General features: G+C 52.9%; 1 protein-coding gene across 2 annotated transcripts in view; it reads right to left on the bottom strand.

The window, feature by feature from the left end:
• Positions 1–21,640, bottom strand: part of JADE2 (jade family PHD finger 2) — a 74,039-nt gene that overhangs the window by 5,888 nt on the left and 46,511 nt on the right. For both annotated transcript variants that reach the window (XM_086621464.1, XM_086621465.1), the window contains exons 6-10: positions 17,544–17,755; positions 13,809–13,976; positions 13,183–13,299; positions 6,933–7,394; positions 1,808–1,925 (exon numbers count right to left, since the gene is read on the bottom strand). In XM_086621464.1, the coding sequence (XP_086477590.1) occupies positions 1,808–1,925; positions 6,933–7,394; positions 13,183–13,299; positions 13,809–13,976; positions 17,544–17,755 (1,077 nt within the window). The remainder of the gene's footprint in view (positions 1–1,807; positions 1,926–6,932; positions 7,395–13,182; positions 13,300–13,808; positions 13,977–17,543; positions 17,756–21,640) is intronic.

Raw genomic sequence — 21,640 nt, 5'->3', positions numbered from 1 at the left:
AGGACACCCTATGCACCCATGCTGGGTCCCTCATGCTCCCCTGGCATGGGAAGGACCCAGGTGCCCAAACCACTTGGAGATCCCAGAACCAAGTTCCCAAAGCCGGGCCCTTTCCCTGGCAGCAGCAACTGGTGGGAGCCGGGTGCCAGGGGCAGAAACATGTTGCTCCAGCTCAACCAAACAGCCTGTCCCAGGAAGAGATGAGCAGCTCAGCTCAGACAGTTCAGAGCAGAAAACAAACTGGTCAACACCAACCGTTTGGGGCAGGAGAGAAGAACGTCTGCATCAAAACATATGAAGCAATTCCCTGGCACGGGTCCCCAGGGGCATTTCCAGCCGTCCAACAGCCCATTTGCGAGGGAGCTGAGCTCCAGAAGCCTTCCTGGCGAACTACCCTGCGCCCGCCCCCCGAGAGCTGCAAATCCTAAACCGTGTTCCACCAGCTGAACCGAAGAACATCACAAGGTCCCCAGCGATCCCCTCAAAACCCAGAGAGCCTGGTGTGTGGCATCTGCCTTCAGGATCTCAGTTTGCTGCTCTTGTATTTTAGCCACCCTGGCTCTCCTGGCCAGCAGCATCACTGCTGGGAGCATCACCCAGCACAAAGGTCCTGGGTGCCAGGGAATGGCTCTTGGGATGTGCAAGGAGTTGGTGGGAACTGCTGGGAACACCCTTTTGTGTGTGCCCAGGTTGGTGACCCTTATTGCTGGTTCAGTGAGGATGGACGGAGCAACACACAGCATCACTGATCAGTGTCACAAGGACTGAGATTTGCAGGACCCACATCTCCCTGGAGCACGCCCTGGGCTCCCTGCCCCATGTTGCCACCTGCCTCTGGCCATCGAGAAGAATTTTGCACAGGCTCCGAGTCACGAACATCTCAACGTACACATTTCTCAGCCTCCAAAACTTTCAGTCAAAGGGAACTTTTGTCAAGGAAAGCTCAGCCCAGCCGGTTCCTGAAGAAGCCCCGACCATGTGATGACTTCAAACACAACTCCAAAGCCACAAACACAACGACCGTGGGAAGAGCCTGCCAAAGCGCCAGATGCTGCTGCTGGAAAAACTGTTCTGCAGCCACGGGGTTTGGTCCATGCTGCCACCAGAGGGGAAGGAGGAGGGAGCAGGAGCTGTGTGCTCCGGCACCGCTTGTGCAAAAGGGAAAAAATATAGGACAGAAGGAAAGCAACTTTACTTCAGTTCCTCAACAAAAGGTGCCAGAGGCATTGTAGGCGGTAGGAGAGAGGTTTCCCACTAATAGGTGTGTGGAGCAAGGACCTGCAGCCGACCAGAGCTAAAGCAGCTGTAAGCAGTAACAGACATCCCACCAGCAGCTTCACCTTCCATTCCTGATAGAGCCAGAGGCATCTGCAAAGAGCCCAAAGCCAGGGCTGCCGACCCGGGCCAGGGAGCCGGCTGCCATGGATCAGCCCCATGCCTTGGATTTGCCGTCTCCCTCCAAACAGCTCCACCTCCTCGAAAGTCACCGAAACACTGCCTCGGCATCACCACCTAACCACACGCTCGGTCCTTCCGACCGATTCCCGTGGGGAGGAGGATCGAGAGGGATCTGTGAAAACAAGGAGCTCCGACACTCCGGTCACCCAGGGTATGGCTTTATTGCGTGTTTCCGAACAAAACCGGAGATGTGCAGAGTCAAATAGGAACCGTGCTTAAATAACACCGCAGGGGAGGGGGCAGCTCTGGGTTTGCTGGGATGGGGGGAGAGGCTTGGGCACGAGTCTTTGGCTTCAGAGGACGGCAGGGACAGCGCCGGCCAGAACAAGCTCCGGTAAGTGGTACTGACCTGGGTAAAGGTCCTTCTCAATAAGCTTCATCTGGAGATGGAAGATCTGCTCCTGGAGTTTACAAATGGTGTGTTTCATCTTCTCCCGTCTCGTCACCATATAACAGAGGTTTCTCACCTACAGAAACACAGGAAGCAGTGTCTGTTTTAGGCAGGGTCGACACGGGTCCCCGCAAGCTGTGCTGCTGCTTCTGCCGCCCAGGAAAACCGTCGCTTCCCGGGATTCAGTCCTCTTCATCTCACCATCACCCCTGCTGCACCAAACCTCCCACCAGGGCTCTTTGGCTGTGTCAGGACTAGAGGTGAGGACTCCTGACCCAAACTGCCTCATACACATGGGAATAACCATGCAGTGAATGATTCAAAGCCTAAATGCCTCTGTTCTGGCTCCAACAGCCTTTGTGGGGTGAGGAGGGCCAGTTGGCTTCTCCAGCATGTGCACTGGGCATACAAAAGCCGTAAGGAAGCGTGGTATCTCCAGGGATTGGGCTTTGCTTATTCCAACAGCACCTCTCTCTTGCAGCAGCAAAGCCCTGTAGACACCAGGGGCACCCCCCTTGGAAATCCCAAACATGGCTCCACCAGCCTCTGCCCCGGTACCAGCCCTCCCCACGCAGGGTGCTGCGTGTCGGGGAGTCGCTCTCCCTCCTGTCTTCTTCTGAACATAAAAAAACAGCGAGTTAATCTTTAACTGGAACCGCAGGCAGGGTTTGCACTTTGGCATCAATGCTTCTGAGGGCACGGATTCAGCCCCAATAACACGCAGGGAGTCAAACGAGGCCAAGTGTGCTGCTAATCTGCTCCGAAGAAGTCAGGATTAAGTTCCAGTACGTGTTGCAGCACATCCTTTAGCTCTGCTGTTGAGACACAGCAGCACACAAAGTGACCCAGACCCATGAAATGGGAACAGAGCCAGGAGAAACAGGGAAATTATTTTGGGATCTTACCCAGGTGCGGGCACGCAGGCTGTTTTAATCTCCTGTTAACTTTCACAGAACTAATGAAGAAGTTAACGTCTCTAAAGGATTCAGGAAGTCTCAGAAGGGAAAATGCCGTAAAAGGAGCATTATAATATAGTTATCCAAAGGCCCAGCAGACACATGGAGCCCACCGCATCCGTGTGAGCCCTTGGTCCAGCAGCTGCATTGCCCACGTGCCCTGTTGGCACCTGATATAGAAACCTGCACAAAGAAATGCCCAGTGCTAAGAGGCACTGCGGGCCCCTGGGCCAATATGCAGCGCTCAGCCACAAATCGCCCCTTTTGCAGGGAGGGAGAGACCCTCTTCCCGCAGCTGGCACAGGGAAGGGGCACAGCCGGGATGGAGGTGCCCATATGAGGCTGCCGATGAGCTGGATGCCAGAGCTGTACAAAACTCCCCGCTGCCCTAAAGCAAACGCCAGGAAGCACAGAAAATACAGCCAAATACCCAGGTGATGCTGGCCCAGGTCTGCAGCTCCCCTACCCCAAAATCCGACCCCTCTATATGGTTACTCACGCTTGCTCCACATCTCCCTGCAAATCCCTGATGCGTTTTGTCCCAGTACAAGAAATTTTATTATCCCAGTGGGGAGCATTAAATGCAAACAGCAAAGCACAAGGCATAAACGGCTCAGCAGTGGTTAAACCCTGCTCGTCACTCGAGGGGGTGCTGATAAGCCCCCCCAGCAGCCCCAGACGACGTGATACCCGCTGGCACCTGCCTTGCGCCGAATTCCGGCGCCACGCTCTCGGCCAGCCCCGCGGAGCGGTGTCACCACGGCTGCGGCCGGCAGCGAGGCTGTCGGAGGAAACGGAGGGGTTTGGCTGCCAAGACAGAAAACGCTAATGGCAGCTAACAGGATTTGACAGCGTTTACTCAGCTTCCTGCTGCTGTGGAAGGGGAAAACCGCCTGCAATATGGCAGGGAGGAGGCGGCCCGAGTGGAGGCAGTGGCAGTAACATCCACAGGTATGACCATGCTCATGCCTGACACTGATGTCTCTGATTCCTCCCCCTCCTCATCCTCAAACCCCTTTCTGCAGAGGAAGGCTGGGGTATTTCCAGGCTTGGGAGACTGTCTCTACGTGGTCAGGAGCCTTCGTGCCTCAGCATCACAGCAAGCCGAGACCTCGTCCCACACTTAAATGTCTGTCACCAAAGGCTGTGATGGCAGCAGGACAAGCATGACCATCCCCTAATAGCATCAGTCTTACAATTTAGAAACAGGTATACAGGAGAAAAAGCTGCTCTTTTATTTGCTGAATCGCCTAGCCATAAACATAAAGCAGCAAGCTATGCGCTGTCTGTTTTACTACGTTCTCTTTTTTTTTGTTCTGGATTGGAGAAAACATCAAACTAAAAATTTCTTTATGAGGAAAACAACCGCCTCTGGCAACCGGCACCTCAAAGTGTTTGGCAGTATCTCTTCTCTAGGATTTGATATTCCTGGAAGAAAACATTACTTGGGCTCTGCTTAGACACTGCTGGTATTTACACACACTTACACAGCTAAACACCACCCAGTGCTGCTTCCCCAAGCCAAGCTTAGATGCTGGTATGAAAGCCTGGAAACTATATTTTTTTCTTAAAGCTAATTTAAGCAATCAGTTTGGAAAAAGTTTTTAAAAAAAAAAAAAGGACAAAGAGAGTTTAAAAAGGCCAAAAATAAAACGGGGAAATCATATTAGGATTCTCAGGCAAAAGCTTTAATTTGCTGACACTGCGAAGTGCAGAAATGAGAGTGGGGAAGAGATGGCAGAGGGCAACGCCATCGTCCCGGGTCCCCCCTGCTTGTCCCTCCCCAACTCTTGCATCCAGATACCATTATCAGCCCCCAAATCGCAGCCACTTCTGCCAGATTAATTGCTGAAAACACTAAAATTGAATGCGATACCCTGCAGACACCCTCTGAAAGTCAACCCCCAAGGCTGCTTTTCTCTGACCCCTATTTGACGTGATCCCTCGCTGTCCCCAAGTGAATCGGGGCGGCTGTGAGCGGCGCCGACGGACCGGATCAGATACCCGGGATGCGCTGGCACCAACGGGATTTAAACCCGCATCACACGTCCCAGCGCCGGACTTTGATCCAGCCAGTGTTTATTGTTCCCCTTCTTGGAAGAAGAGCAAACAAACAGCTCTTCCAGGGCCAGGCAGGGAAACCTGGCAGGGAGTTGCTACGCAGAGGCTGAACGCTGATGGGGAACAACCCACGAAGCCCAGAGGCAACTCTGGAAAATGAGAAATCTGGTAAAACGCGTCGTTTTTGACACGAAGAAATCCAAGAGAAGCTGCTGTGCCATGTGTTTCAATTAGGCAGCTCCTGGAGCAAAGTGCTGTACCCAGAGATGCACAGTGGTTCAAGGCAGCCGGAAAGTCAAGCTGGGAGCAAGCGGAAGTGGAGGGAGGTGGAGCAGCCTGGTTTGGATTTACAATACAGAGACACAGATGAGGGGAAAAAAGTTGAGTTAAACTTGTCGCCCTCGGGTCCGGCAGCTGCAGCCCGTTGCCTACAGCTTGTGCTGGAGACCCATCAACGGTGGCACCAGCCCAAAGCAGAGACAGAAACGTGATGCAGCAAAGGCAGGAGGAGCAAAGGAGGGACAGACTGGCAGAGCAATGGCACTGATGTATGCAGGGATGAAGGCTGATACGCCACAGAGGACACCACTAGCTTGAAATCCAATTGCTTTTATAGAGGAGAAGGCTCTCAGGCTCCGAGACCCACACTGGGTACGGCAGCGTGGGACCAGGAGGGGCTGGTCCTGAGCTGAGACCCCACCGGGACATGAACACCCTGATTACCCACATGGGTTAAACGATGCTGCAGACCCACAGCAGCTTGGAGAGAGGGTTCAGGGACATGCAGGAGCAGCACCACTGCAGAGGCAGCGTCACCACCACTTCCACCTCCCGGTGAGCACCATGTCCCCTGCAGCACCCTCTGCCCCCTGCTCAGGACACTGTGGCACCACTGCCACCAGGTCAAAGCAATGCTCTTTTCCTGCTTTCCTCCTTCCTTGCCTGCTTCCAGTGACCCCTGAGCCCTTCCGTGGCTTTTGCACCCTGGATGGGCAGGCAGGCAGGGTCTGGGCAGGGGCTATGGATTCATCCCTCTGGCAGGAGCACAGGAGGCGGGGACCAGGCAGGGTTCAGGTTTTAAGCAGAGGAGGTAAGGGAGCTTGGCCCCTGCACGCTGGGCTTGGCAGCCCTTGCACAGCCCAGCTGTGCCCATGTGCCCCCCCCAGCAGTGGCACTACCGCACCTGTCCCCTCCCCTGGCCCATCTCCAGGTGCTGTGCTTCTTCCCCTCACTGCTTCTCACCTTCATCGCCCCTCCTCCTCCTCCAGCCTGCCCCTGCCCCATCCCCACTCCCTCCTGCTCCTTCCCTCCGCGTAGCCATGACAGCCAGATCTGCAGGCAGGCAGCTCGGTGCGGCAGCGAGCACAGCCCAGGGGGTCTCCAGCACCACTTTGGCACCGCTGCTCCACCGACGCTTGCTCTCCCCAAAAAAGCTGCCATGGATGTGGCTGCTCCCTCCCCCGTGCAAGGATGCTCCGTGCCGTGGGGAGCTGCGGGCACCTGCATCCTCCGGCTCCATCCTCCGGCATGACTCTGCCTCCACCGGTGGCTCCCCGAGGAGTCGACCCACTTTCGGCTGCGGCAGGGCAGGGAGCACCCGGCCCCACCGGCTTTGCAGCTCACTGCTGTCATTCCCCCGTCTGGGATCTTTAATGTAAGTAAATCAAGGAAGAGTTCCTGCGCCACGCTGCTGGAGAGCATCCGAGGGGCAGCACGGGATAATGCTGCGGTTTGGGAATACGAAGACAGGGTGGATACAAGCCATGGTACCACCCGCCTCCCCCCAACCCAGCCCTGCCCATGCGCCTCTCCCCGCACACATTTGCTCTTTTGAACCCCTGGCTGAGACCACAGCCAACTCATTTCATCAGTGTGTTTTGGCAGTGATGCCACACGCACGCCGAGCACCGTTATTCTTCTGAGCATCACTCTGGATGAAGGGACACAACTGACAGGGCAGTGGAACACGAGGGAACAGGGCTCGCTCTGTCTATAGGCACCAGCACACATTAAAGCAGCCCTGATGGAGCCTATGGGTACACCACTGAAGGAGAAGCTGTACTCACCCTCTCCAGGTCTTGCCTGAGGTGCATGAAGAGCTTCAAGCGTCGGTAGAGAACATCCTGTTCTTGCTGGGCCAGGTTGTCCACTTCATCCGTTTTTGGTGTCAGCAGCGGTTTGTTGGAATTTGCTTTCCTCTTCAGTTTCCAGTACTGGTAGACAAAATCCACCAGTGATTCGCTTAAGTCAAGGTTCTCTGCCACCTCTGAAGGCTTCACGAGTTCATAGAAGTCCTCCTCCAGCTGCTGGAGCTTCTGCTTCCGCAGCGTGACCTTCTCCAAGTCCAGCTGGGCTTGGTGGGGCTCTGTCCGTGCCTCCTCGGGCAACTTGGTGGCACCGGTGCTGTGCTCAAGGCAGAAGGACTTGAACTTCACTTCGTCGTTGTCTGCTAGAATAGTCCGCATGTCGAGGTTGTGGTCGAAGGCGCAGGTGACGTGGAACGCGGTGACACAGGCTGGCATGGAGCACTGTGGGGAGAAGGACAGGGCTTACGGCCAGGGCAAAGCACCAGCGGTGGTGGGGACGCTTACCAGCACAACGTGATCAGGAGGCTCGAGCTTGGCTTACGACAAAAACTGTGACACCCATCTGAGGGACACCACCTACCACGAAGTGATGGATGCTCCGCTACAGGTACTCCTTATGGAGGAACACCTGTGTTGTCCAAGTCTTATACAGCCATGAGCCGGACGCTCAAGCAGAAGAAACCCAGGGTTCACCAGGTGTCAGTGGGCACCTTCCCACCTTACCTGCTTTAATCCTTCTCTGTGACAGGCCCTGCTGATCTTTCACCTGCCATAAGCAGGAGCTTCCAATGGTTCTTCCAACAAGACATGTCAACAGCCATAGACAACGGCATGGGCCAACGGGACGCTCAGAGACTGTCAATGGATTTCTCCTGATGGAGAAATTTTCATCTGTATTTCACCCTTAAACTCCTCTTCTCTGTGACCACATCTAAAGCTAATGTGCCACTTTTATTGAAAGCATGCAGAGCATGCCAAGGTTTACGAGTGAACGCGGTATCTCAGAAGCAGCCAATGCTCCCGGAGCACGATGACTTTCTCCTCTAGAAATTACATAGCCTCTTCTGATTAGCTCCATTAAAAAAGGAAAAAAAAGGCAACTCAGCATATATCGAGCAACACATCATGAAATGAACTTTTTAGAACTGGTACAGTGGCTACACTGTTGTCAGACTTATATCAGATTAAATTTTTAACCATTTCCCTCACTTACCTCACATTTAAATCATTTTGGATCCCACAGGCAACCAACCTCAGCCTGGTTTCCTACAGAGGAACCCTCCTAACCGGCGCTGTGCCCATGTCCACGTCAGCACCTTCTCCTCCTCTACTCATTAACTAGTTTTTAATGGCTCAAAGTGTCAGGTAATTATTTCAACCATAACCCATAAGAAATCAGTCTACTCCAGCTACTAATGACCAGTTAAACTGCAATAATGAGACATTTTAAGAGGGCTATTACTGTAGGCACCATATTTCAGCGTTTGTAGAAGAATCGTTCTTCTGGGGGATGAAGACGCAGTTGTGGCCTGAAGGACCAGGCAGAGGCACGTGAAATTTCCTGGCTGTTGCTGACAAACCATCCGGGATGCCGCAGGGTTTTACTGGGGTTTTGCTGCACTTGAATTCTCCAAAAGGTAAAAAGGATAAAAAATATTCTGCTAGCAGTTGAGGAACAGAAGTTTCATGGCTTTTTATCTTCCTCCTGTCAGCCCTGAATTCCTGCTCAGTCACCCGGCGTGTGAACTTTCGACATCGCTGCTTTTAGAGATTTTTTCCTTGACTTTGTTTATGAATCTGCTGGTGCTTATGAAAGCGAGAGACTCGCGCGGCTGCCAGGGCCAAGAATAACGTAGGCAAGTGGTGTCCAAGTCCTCCACTTCCAGGACTCTCCAGGCCCTGCTCCAAAGCCTCCAAAACCAGTGGCAAGAGCTGGACGCAGCCCTGTTGCGGCCGAGCCCTGAGCTGCACCAGCATGGCTCTGCGCAGCGATGCCGGGCACTAACTCCTGCGGGCACCAAATGCAAGGAGATTATGAACTCCTGACATACTCCTAACATACTCCTGATTTACTCCTGACTTATTCCACTTTGGCTGTTCTGGTTTCACAGCTGGGAGTGCTTCCAACTACAGCATCCCTTTGTGCTGTTATGCACATAATATCTACGGTAGAGAAATCGGACACCGAGGACCCGCTGCCATCGGTGAACGACGCGAGCTGAGGAAAGCCCCGCAGCCGTGTCCCCTCCCTCCCGTGTCCCCTCCCTCCCGTTCGTGTCACCGGTGCCAGGAACGGCGTCAGCGAAACGGCCGTGGCTTCTGCCAGGACAACGTCCTGCCCATGGGAACGACCGTCGCTCCACCTTAGGAATAAAGCAAACGGAACGACACCCGCCCTGGATCTCTTCTCCGACAGATGGCAAGAAGGACTCGTCAGAAAATGTAAATAGAAAATAATTCGGGAGCTCGGCTTACAGGGCGACAAAGAAAGGTACCCGGTCGGCTGCAGCTACCCGGGGACCTTGCATAAACTGGCAATAAAAACGTATCGATCCATCCCGGATGAAGCCGCTCTTCGCAGGAGGGAGGGATCTGCCACGCAGAAAAAAACAGGCTCAGAAGACCGGCGCAGTCCCTAGGTCTGCTTCGTTATCAATCATGCTTCGTTATCCTACAGCACCTTTCATCCAAGGATTTCAGCACACTTTGCTTGTCCAGGCAAATCCGTTCCCAAACACGACTCCAAGAGAGAGGGTGAAAACTCCACCAGAGCTGAACGTGGGCTGTTAATTAGTCCTCAAACCGCTCCTACTGGGAAGAAACCGAGGGATGAGTTTACTTGCCAAGGAAATTCAAGCAGAAGTTCACCAGCTTCCAGCGGTGCTCCACCACAGTTTGGGGCCAGAGGGGAAGGAAGCAGCTCCTCCAACAGACCTGCGAGGGGAACTCGGGAAGGAAAAATTAATTACCGGTGCTGAACTCCGGCCAAGCCATCAGCCACGATGCTTCTGCATCCGTACAAAAACTACCATGTGATTCCCAGTGACCACAGATGGTCTGGATCCTGGAAGCACTTCTCAGCCGAAACAGGCAATTCCAGCATTGCGGACGTCTTGGAGGGTGCGGGGCCGAGGCAGAGGATGACTAAGGTCTTTTCCAACCTAGAAATCTATGAAATCTATGAAATCTATGACGGAGGAACTGCGCAGTGCACACGTGCTGCCCTTCCCCTGATGTCATCCCATGATGATGCCCCATCCCTGGAAGTGTTCAAGGCCAGGTTGGATGAGGCCTTGAGCAACCTGGTGTAGTGGAAGGTGTCCCTGCCCATGGCAGGGCAGTTGGAACTACACGTTCTTTGAGGTCCCTTCCAACCCAAACTGTTCTATGGTTCTATGTCATTCTGTACGTTTTCAGGGCTATAGACACAATGAGACGACAGCTCCAGAACCACCACACCAGTTATCCCAGTGGATGGAGATCAGTGGCACAAGCAGCTCCAGGGGAGCGGGCAGCAGCAGAGGAGCGATGATGAATGGGTGAGTGGTGGAGGACACTTCTGAGGGCTTTTTTTAAAAAAAAAAACAACAAAAAGAAAGCTGGAAGATGATGACAGCAAAAGACGGTGCCCTTTGGAGAAGCCTGCCAGCAACTAACAGAGAGCTGGCATTTTGCGCTGTGCTGGAAGGCCTTGGCGAGCTCTTCCAGTTGCTCTGACAAGCGAGGAGGGAGCTGGTGAGGAGGAAGCTGGGTCCCAAGCGAGCGTGGTCAGGACTTGGGCTGCACCAGAGCCCGGCTCCTGGCACTCTCTTTTCCATCTCTTGCAATGCAAACGAGAAAATTCCAGCTGGACGCTGAGCTCTCTTTGGCATCTCCTGATGTCTGACCACAGAAACCACCATGAAGTCATCATTTCCCCCAGACAGGAGCAGGAGGAAGGTGCCTCCAGGGCTGCATCCCTGCCCAGTGCCTGGGAGCTCTGGCTCGACTATGGCCATATCGTTACACCAGAGCACAGCTCTGCACCAGAAAGGGAAATAGTTACACAAAAGCAGCAAGGTCAGAGGCACGAAGAGCAGTGGAGAGCCCTTCCTCAGGCATCCCTGGGTGTGCTTCCCTTTTGATGGTCTAATTTGGCTGGGGAAAAACACCCCGATGCACTGAAGTGCCTACGCAAAAATATCTCACATCGGTCTGCATAACTGTGGTCGAGGTGGGTGTTTTCTTGAGCTGTGGTGCTGCCTCCGAGCATCCCTGTCCCCATCTGGGATGTCAGTCTTCCACTCCTCCGGTTTGCCTTCCGGATTTTGCCCACTGTTTTGGCAAAGCCTGGTTCTAACCCACCATTTGGGGAAAAAAAACCTCCTGGAAGCAACACCCCTCCTTCCCCAGCCCTGCTCCACCTGGAGCACCTGATTCCCGCTGCCAAGAATAAAAGCTTTAAGAGAAAACCCACCTCCTCCTTTCAGAGCTGGGTCATAAACCCGAAACGCTGACAAAGGTGGTTCAATTACACCTGTACAAACAGGCACTAATCAAAAATATGCTCCATAAACACAAGCTTTCAAAACAGGGCTCTGTACTGCTGATGAGTACGGAGCGTGTTTATTTATCCATGGGTGAACTCGCTGATTTACCCCATAAATCCTTAAATAAAGGCACTGCCTGCTTTTTTTTTTTTTCTCCCCTCCTTCTCCCCCTTCTCCTTGAAGCAAACCCATCCTGAGTGTGCGAGGGTGGCCTCGGTATCTCCTGAAGACTTATAAACCTTGAGCTGCTGGCACAGGAGACAATAAAGCTCCTGTTCCATCTCAGGTGACCTTTAATGCAAATCCGCCCAGTCCCAGGGATCTCGCAGCTCCCGTGCCGTGCCGGCGCTAAGAGGATGAAGCCTCAGAGAAGCTGAATTCTTTTTGATGCTGCCAAGCCTGCTTGCCTCCTTCCCTGCCCTTCCGTTCTTTGAAAGCAGTTGCCGTTATGACACAGTATCTCCATCTGGCAGGGTGAATAAGCAGATCCACCCAGAGCCATCAAAAAAGCGGTGAGTCAACGCTAGTGATTTAAAGAAGCATTGTGAGATTTCATTTCGAGCTAAGGGGATTGCTTTTAAATAGCTCCCTTCAAAGCACTAAACCCAAGGCAGTCGTACAAACGCAGCGGAACCTGCAGACCTCCTATTCCTCTCGCCCTCCCATTACCAGCTACTTCTGGTTCCCAGCAGTCACTGCTGCGTACGCCGACCTCCGAGGTGCAGCTCCTGTTGCTGTACAGGAGCTGATCAGTCAGGATTGGTACACCTTCAAAACTTCCTCCTGATTTTTCAAGTTTAATGGCTATTCCAACCCCCCCTGCATGCCAAAACTGCCTGGATGCCTGGTTTGCCAAGGAAAGCAACAGGCACTGGCACCAGCGAGCAGCAGATCCCCCAGCCCGTCCCCAGGGACCACTGGGACATTACACTGGCAGAGCAGGGGGAACCATCGGATGCAGACGAAGCTCTCCAGATGCTCTCACACCGAGTACGCTGCATTTTGGATGGAAGCTTCTGCTCTTTGCTCCTTGGGAAGGGAGATCATGGCCTGGGAAGCTCTGTCCCACTTTGGTAAGAGGAAAGCCCAGAGTGTCCTGCTTTCAGTCTGAAATGGGAGCATCTCTCCTCCCTCTTCAAAACACTGCTGCTGCAGGAGTGCAGGGCATCAGTTATCTGCAGCGGTTTGCTTAGAAACCAGGAGAAAATGTGGGAATGTAATATATCATAGTAAATACTCTATTTTCCAAGCCAGTAGGCTAGTGAGGACTACCTAATCCCGGGCTTTCCTCATATCCCCCCAACAGAAAGGCTTCCCAGCCAACCCCCACCAGTTTGGGAAATACTTGGGCTATGCATCTCAGGAGTATCTCACTCTTCTGGCAGCTACACCAAACCTTTCTGCTGGAGGTTCCTGATTTCAAACCAAGGTCATTTGCAGTCCCAGCAATTAGTGTCACTACAGCAACATCACCGTGCTATGCAAAGAAAGTTAATCTAGATTCCTAGCACTCGATACGTTAAATGATTGCAAACAACACCTGATGATGTCTGACGGGCGCTCGTGCTCCCTGTCATTACATTTACTCAGAGCAGGAATAAGCCTCAGCCAAATCGTGTCTGCCGACATCTCGAGACTCTCCGGTGGCTGTTACAGCACAACCCTGGAGGTCTGAGTCTCTTCGGTGCCGAGTTACGTACCTGAATGCATGTCCCAGTGCACTCCTTGCAGAGGCTGCAGGACAAAGCCCATCTGCTTGCTGGGATATGGGAGATCTTCGTAATGGGTTCCATTTTTTCAGGACATCCAATGCTAACCTGGTCACGACATAGAAGACAAGTTGTAAATTCTGGTTACCATCCCCAGTCTCCTAAAAGGGGGATGTCTGTGGCAGTCTGAACGAGGCATGGAATTTTCATTTGTTATTTTTCAAGGTCACTTGTAATTTGGAAAAAAAAAAAAAAAACAACACCCAAAACCCAGAAACAAATCTGGATTAAATGGAAGTAAAAAATTTATGTCAGCGTTTCCTCTGAACTAATTCCTCATCTCGATGTTGTTGTGTAACTCAAATGGGCACACGAGCTTAGCTTTACCCTGCCCAGGCAGGTTCTGTGAATGCCCCCCACCTCTGCGCCCCTGCACCCCACCTCTGTGTCCTCCCTTAACAGGGTGCCATGTGGCTGCTAATTAAACACACAGCCCGATGACCGACCAACAAGCCAAACCAGACCTGCTATTTAAACCATTAACGAACATCCCGGGCTGAGACCTGGAAACCAGGTCCGTGCCCACTCGTGTGGCGAGAGGTTGGAAAATGTCTTACTTCAGGTATCCATAAGGCACAGCTAACGTGGACCCATTTCGTCCCGCTCCGGGTGGGCTTCAGCGCTCCCCCTCTCTTGGGGCACAGCAGACACTTGGGCTGAACGCCGAGGGCGCAGGTCCGGCACAGCCAGCTCCCGATGGGGACCTTCAGGATGCCGTAACACGCCTGTGCAGACACCAGGGAGGCAGGTTAGTCCCAGCAGCCCGGGAAGAGCATCCTCCAGGACCTGCTCCTTCACTGCCGCCTTTATCATTCCTGCTGCCCTATCGCCACCGCAGCCGGGCATCGCCGCAACAAACAGCAGATGTAAAGCAGCTCCGCAATCACACACAGGCAGGTTAAGCTCTTCTTTCCTTGCTGCCTTCCTATTTTCACGTGGATACTTATGTCCTGGGCTTTAATTAAAAGCTAAGTATACTAATGTGCTGCGTGTGTATCATGCCGAGCATCCGCCTGGCTCTGGGTTGGGGTTAGGGGCAACCAGGATGCTCCATCAGAGTTCCCACCACCAGCAGCTCCACGGAACAGACACCTGCTCGCTCATCTCCTGCCCGTTTCTGAACAGCTACCAGAGCCACGACAGCTCGGAGAAGTAAGAAATGCCGTGCAGAGAAACCTCTGAGGTACCTGAGGGCTGGAAAGCCACAAGCCCACGATTTGAGAAAGGTGGCCAGGCTGGTTACACACCCAACGCAGCCTGAAGGGGAAGTGAGAATAACTACGGGAAGGTAAAAAGGGGAAACTGATAGTCATGAATCTAAATCAGAAGGGAGGAATCATAAAAGGACGGTAAATCTAAAGGATGATAAATCTAAAGGAGGGAAGGAGGCGTCTATGGCCAAGACAGCCAGAGCTAAAGGACTCAGGTCACCCACGGAGCTCCCCGACCGGCTGAGATAGCGCAGGACGCAGAGAATCCAAAGCGCTTCATAAATATTTCTCTTCTGTTCTTGGGGGCGAGCCAAATGATAAGCCATATCACCCCACGATGATGATAAAATACTTCCTACTTCGGCCGTAACTTATGGCTGTATTAAACCAGACGGTTTTTAAGCGGCAGGTCCCGATAACTCGCACTTGGAGGGTTTTCGGCGAGCGGCAGACGAGTGCCTCGGGCACCGACGCGGGGCTGCGTCACTGTTCTAATTGAGGCAATGTAATTAATTCTAGATCTGGCTGCTCTGATGTCCCCCCAGGAGGCAAGTGGGCAGCGCCAACAAGGACCCCCAGTGCTGCTGGTTGCAAATCGAGCCCAGGCATTTGTCAACTCCACTTCTTGAAGTTCACCCCCAAAAAAGAACAGTTTTTCATCCTGGTGCCGCAAGTCACTGTCACAAGTGACAGGGCTGGGGGGGTCACACAGGGGTAGAGGGGGCACGTGGAGATGCACCCGTGTGGGAAAAGCCTATCCTCAGTCTTTACTGGTCAGGAATGGACTTTATACCGTGACTCTAGGTTGCCTCAAAGCACAAATTGACTCTGATAGTGATTTCCGAGGGGAAAAAGCCACTTCATGGACAGATTATTGGGATAATAAGGAATTAAGGGAGGTAATATTATTGCTGCCAGTCTACATGGTTCAGAGAGACTTAACTGTGTGCTTCACAGCGCCTCCAAATCTGACAGATAAATCACTTCTGTAACAGTTTTATAAAACATGCGATTTAGTACCAGACAAAAATCAGCCTGGTACGTAGTACCAGGAGAATAAACTGGCAGACTGATCTCAAAATCCAGGGGAAAACAGGAATTATGACCAGATATGCATCTCCAGCAGAGAGAATGGGAATTTGGTAATGACAGGACCATGTTGTGGTGGCTGGAAGCTGGACGTGGATCATCCCTGTGTGAAAAGTGCGACGTTGGCACCATGAGAGTGATGAACCACAACGATGGGGCAGCGGGCAGGGGGCAGATTCCTCCTCGTTGAAAATTTTAGAATGAAGATTGTATGTGTTTTCCAAAAGCTACACTTCACAGGAATTAATTAATAGCAAGCCTCATGGCTTGTGTTACGCAGATGAGATGATTACGATACCTCCTGGCATCATAACCCACCAACGCGTGTCTGAGCACAACCCTGCCTCTGCCCCTTCCCGCTGGGATGCAGGAGGATGAGGCACCGCTCTGGCCGTGTCCCATGGGACCCCAAATACATGGAGCGGGTGGCAGCGGCACCTGGTTGCCCACAGGGAAGCACCATCCCCGGCAGGATGCAGACGCAGGGCTGGCAAAGGCACGGGGCAGGTTAGATTAAAAACACAATGCCATGCAACACCCCGTGCTGTGGCTCTGGACTTTGTGGCTTAGGGCATAAATCAGGGCAGAGATTAAACCAAGGGCAGCTTCCAGGCTGGCATCGGGCTTAGGGCTGGACTCTGCTCCCTGAAAACAATGGAAAACCTCCCCTTTCTTTCAACAGCCTGGCAATCCAGCCCGCTGCATCCCCTCTTGCAGCACCACTCTGCTCCCAGCACGGGGTCCACTGCTGAAAGCGGAGCCCACTGGGCTGCCACGGCCCGTGGTGGGCACAGCCGGGGTCCCTACGTCCCCACGGGAGCCCTGGGCACGCTGACCGCCTTCCCCCAAGCCCCTGCCTGCTGGCACTCATCAGCTCACAGCCCAACACTGCCACTTGGGCTTGTTAAAAAAAAAAAATCAAACCCAAGATGAAAAAAAAACCAATCCCAACCCTGAATCGTCCTGGTATTTTGTGGAATCTGATTCACTGATGGAAACCATTCAAAACGCCCACCTCCCGCAACTATAGATATCTCCAACGCTCTCCCACCTCCGGGAAGCGCTGATGGAAAAGCTGCCCAAAAGATGAGCAAATGGCTCTCTTCAGAGGAAAGAAAAAAAAACAACCCAAAACCCTTCACACAGAGGGTAAAGCCCAGGAGCTGCCACCGTCATCCCAGCACTGCCTGGTGCTTCCCCTCCAAGCACCACCAGCCAAAGCTCCCGCGTGGGACCCAGGAGACCCTGGCACGGCTGCCTTCTCCTTGTCAAACTTTCCCCAAGTGCAGGAGCCCTGAGACCATTCCCCAGCAAGGGCCTGAAGCACTTGCATTCAATTCTAAAAATAAAATTATTTTCCTCCAGGCAGCAAAATAAAGTGAAACCTTACACTCGTACAGGAGGGACAGAAACCCTGCGATGGGAGACAGCGCTAGTGGAGCTGGAAGGTCCTACTACCCCAGTACAACACTGTGGAGTGGGCTGGAGGTCATTGCAAACTCACCCCTCCAGCAAGTGCAGGGTGAGTGCAGACCCACAGACTCCCCAACCCACCAGCCAGTCCTGCACATGGTGCTGGTCACCCCTGGGTGCTAAAGGTCTCGTGGCTGCAGTTTAATAAAGAAAGATGGGGTAAAAAAAGGAGAATAAGCACATAAATGGAAGAGGAAGCATAAAATAAAATATCAGAGACCAGAGGATAAGGACAAGGGGGCAAAGCAAGCTCACCGGAAGCGGGTTTCAATCTCTGCTTGTGTATTTCTGCGGGCGTTTATGAAGGGTTAGGGCTGAGAAAGTAAGAAAAGCAAATTTGCTGTCTGCCAGCTGTCCAGGACCCCATCTGGCACCCTCGCTCCGCTGGAGACGTGCCAAGAATCTGCCAGGCATCCATCAGAAAAGCTGAAGAGGGGTCTATAGCCGCTCGGGGAAAGGGGATGGGAGGAAGGCAGAGGAGGGGACAGGAGCCACTCTCCCCCCGCGGCGGGGGCTCACCTGGTGCACGCAGACGTTGCACTTGTCGCAGAACACCATCTCGTTGCCGTCCTCCCCCTCCGGCGAGCGGCAGACGTCGCACACCACGTCCTCGTCGTACTCGATGCCCAAGCCCTCCTCCGTTTCGATGGCGATGTTCATGTTCTCGTAGCACATGGTCTCCAGCTCCTCCAGCACTCGCTCCAGGGTGATCTCATCCAGCTCGGGCTTTTCTGCAAGGCAGAAGGCAGAGGAGGACATTGATGCAGCTCCGGCACGGGAGCCCATCCGCCTTCAGGGAGCGCTTCTGCAAAGGGCTGAGCATTTTAAACTGCGACTCAAGAGGCGAATCCACGGCGACGGCAGGAGCGGCGATTCGGAAAACTCGGGATGCAGTTTGTGTTTCACAGACAGTAACAAAATATTGCTGCTGGCTGAGAGGAGAGGAACCCATTCAGCTGAAGCAACGCGGATAATTAGGTCTGACAGTTTAAATGTTCAAGGAGACAAGCTTTGCAGAGATGCTTTCTGCAGCGAGGGCTCAGACAAGCTTTGGAACACAAAGTCAATGCTTTAATTGTTAAGACTGGAAATTGACCCTTTTAAGGCCAATTAAATGGAACTGTAAAACGGAAGCCAAAGGCTGAAATTGAGGACAAATAAGGGGTTTTTCTTCCTGGTTGGGTTTAGTGGAACCAGACGGTCAGACCCGAGGCGGGCTCAGATCGGCTGGGTTGTGTTTTATCCTCCCCATATCCCAAGATCTTTAGTGGGAAGAAGTGGCAGAGGTTTCTCCAAAGTGAAAACCAGGAACACGAGGCCAATAACCAGAAAAGGCTTTTTCAGAGCAGCAACCTCCAGCAGTGGGATACCCGGCCACCGTTATGGAGCACGGATGCTGCTGCCAGGAGCTGGGCAGCACCGAAACGGTGCCACGCTGGATGGTGGAAAGAAAATATCCTAGTTATGAGCAGAGAGGGGGAAAAAAAGGCTTGAGGAAGTACTAATATGAAGCAGCTATTAATTAAATGTTCAGTGAGACATTTGCCATACTCGGCATCTCAAACCACAGCGTGACGTCCCTGTACCAGGCTGAGCTCTGGGGTCCTGACAGACCCCCGGGCCTGGGGAGGGACGGGGTGTGGGGTCCTGGGCAGCGCTCCCAGCCCCTCCGGCTGCACGATGCTGGCAGAGGCTGCACCTTCCCCTGACGGCCACGGACCGGCTGAAAAAACTCAGTCAAGGGGGAAAGCAACTCGTAGGCGAGCTCGGCAAGCGAACGCACCATTGTCTGCCTTTTTAAGCTCTTCCCCAACGTTTCGCGTTGGCACCGATCCCCTTGGCTTGACAAGTCTCTGCAAACATCTCGCCTGGCATTTCACATGTCTGTGTCGAGTCTGAGATACCATCTAAGACAGACAACACCGTTCCCCAGCGCGGCCCTTTCAAGCGCTGGGGCTGCTGTGCCGCAACATGCCACGGAACCTGACGGTACCTGTTTTATGACTGAGCCGCCCCGGCGATGGGCACGGGATCTCCGCAGAGCCCCGGGCTGGCACAGGCTGCCCAGGGGCTGCTGGGGCTCAGCACCCTGCACTGGCATGACCAGCCCCGCATCCCGGCACCAGGACGGAGCCACCAGCTTGCACTTGGCATCGCGCTGGTCGGATGCAACAGGGCAGGGAGCGGGTTAGACAAAGGCAGAGCGTTATTTTTGCCTTCCCAGTGTCCCAGTGTAAACACACCACCTGTGCTGCACTTGCTCGACGGAGAGCTGCAAGCCAGGACTTCACGGGAGCATTAAATCAGCTCTTGGTCAGCGTTTCAAATCATCTGTGACCATGATCCCAGGCACCAAAGTGACTCACTTTCTCCCAACATTCCAGGCTCTGCTCTCTCTGCTCTTCTGGAAAGTAAAATGACCATTAACGTGTTCCCAGTGCTTTTCCCCACGGACTTTTCAGAGCCACTCTGGGGAGGGGGCAGGCAGAGAGCTGGCAGCTGCAGGAAGTGCAAGGAAGGAAAGGGAGGGGGGTTTCCATAGGAATCATGACCTTGACCCACCCACAGGGTCGGCATCACGCTGGCATCGCCAGGATCACGTCGGCATCGCCACCATTCCCGTTTCACCCTGAGTGGAAAGAGCCGGCTCCCATCCCACCTCCCGCATTTTCCATCCTCAGCAATGCCCTGGTCTCACCAGCGTAACCCTGGGGAGAAAGACCCCGCTGATCCCAAAACTCTCGCACCGGAGAAGCCCAGCAAGCCGGCAGGGTTTCCTTATCAGCCAACGTGTGACGTAGTTATACTGTTACACCGAAAAATATAGATCTCCCCCTCCCTGCCTCCCTCCCTCCCGCGCAGACGTGTGCGCTCTCACACTCCATTTAGATGTAATTACATTAGAAATTCGTTTGCCAAGCACCATTCGGAATACCTCGGAGCTTATTGAATTGACAATTGCACTTGATGGGGATGAAGCGATTAATCGCTTATGAAACACTAAACAATGGGGCCTGGGGGTGAAGTGCTTTTTTTTTTTTTCCATTTGTGCTCTGTTTATCTCCTCCTGCATCATGTAAAGTTTGTGCTACTCAACTCCATTCATAAAATTGTCATGTTTTTGGCTGCAAAAACGCTATCTGTATTGATTGTGGCCAGCTAGATAGCAAAAACAAAAAACCACTCCACCAAAACGCTCTGTACACACACAAGTGACACCATTATTGTCCCTGGGGAAGGAAGAGCAAAGACCCAGATACTGATTTTGGCTACAATGGATGAATCCAGTGATCTCCAGAGAGTAAGTCACACCTGAGACCATCACAGGGACCGTGGACTCTACCTGCTGACCGAGAGAAAGGTATTTTCACCTGGTTAAGGTATGCCAAGGTCTTGCAGGAAAGATGGGGAGAAATCCAAGCTTTTCTGAGCTTCTGCAGAGAAGGGCAGTGTAGCTGCAAACTTCTCGACACTTTCTATCCGGAGGGACGTAGCCAGAAGTGAGAATTTAATCTCACACCAATATAATCACCAGTGATTTGGAACCATGGTCAAAACACTAATGCAGGAGTAAAAGGCTCCACTTTCCCTCACCCCTCCCAGGAGTCCACCCGTATCCTCTCCCCATTAACACTGAGCGCATTAACGATGACGGCTTTTGATGTGGCCACTCAGCATCCCTGGGACACTCCGACATCGCTCCGTGGTGGGACGGACCATCACCCGTCCCAGAGCAGGATGTGGGTGGGCAGCCCTGCCCAGCCAAAGGACACATTTCCTGGAGGAAAAGAGGGACTTTGCCTCGGGAATGGAGGAGGAGAAGAGGTGCCAGATGATGATGCACTGCAGGAGGTCTCCAGATCTGATTTGGGAAGAGGAAATGTGTAGGAATCCGGCCTTTGCTTGGAACTTTGCGCCCAGCAGAAAACTCTTCCCCGTCCATATCCCTGCTGTCGGAGTCTGCCACGATCCCTGCGGCTCCGCAGCCGCCCAGCATCCCTGTTATCCCTGGGGGGACCCTGAGGTGCCCACTCCGGCCCCATGCAACCCACCTCCCCCAAACTTCCGAGCAACCGCCCGTACGGCAGCTCAAACACAGAAGTTAAATATTTTTATCCCAAAGGAGCTGGGCTGGCACCGAAGCCACGGCACCAGGTCTGGGAGAACCACCAGGCACATTCCTTTCCACAACGCCGCTCTCCGTTATAATTATTTCTGTAATATCGTAATTTATGTGGCATGAAGGAGCAATATTCTTCTGCTAAATGAATTCTCAGCTACTCCTTATCGTGGTGTGAGCTGACTCACTGCGCGGGGAGGAAAGAAAAAAAAATAGCTGGAGAGCCACCTTTCACAAAACGGAGACCTATTTCTGACTAAACTGTGCTCCAGTAAAATCAATTTACTGAAACAATAAATCCTTTTACCCTGTGGAGGATACGTGGAGATAAAACAGCTCATGAACAAAGAGCCATCAGGAGTGCAGGCTGCGCCACTAGTTGATTCACAAGCTATAAACCTCGGAGTCTGTTTTTCTGGAAAAATATATAAACAAGCAAAATTACTGTTTTTTTTCTAAAAAAAAGGAAAAGCACTTGGGAGATGATGTAGGCTTG

This window comes from Tauraco erythrolophus, chromosome 16 (assembly GCF_009769465.1).
Source record: "Tauraco erythrolophus isolate bTauEry1 chromosome 16, bTauEry1.pri, whole genome shotgun sequence".
Classification (NCBI taxonomy): domain Eukaryota; kingdom Metazoa; phylum Chordata; class Aves; order Musophagiformes; family Musophagidae; genus Tauraco; species Tauraco erythrolophus.
This window is presented reverse-complemented; position numbering and strand designations above follow the sequence as displayed.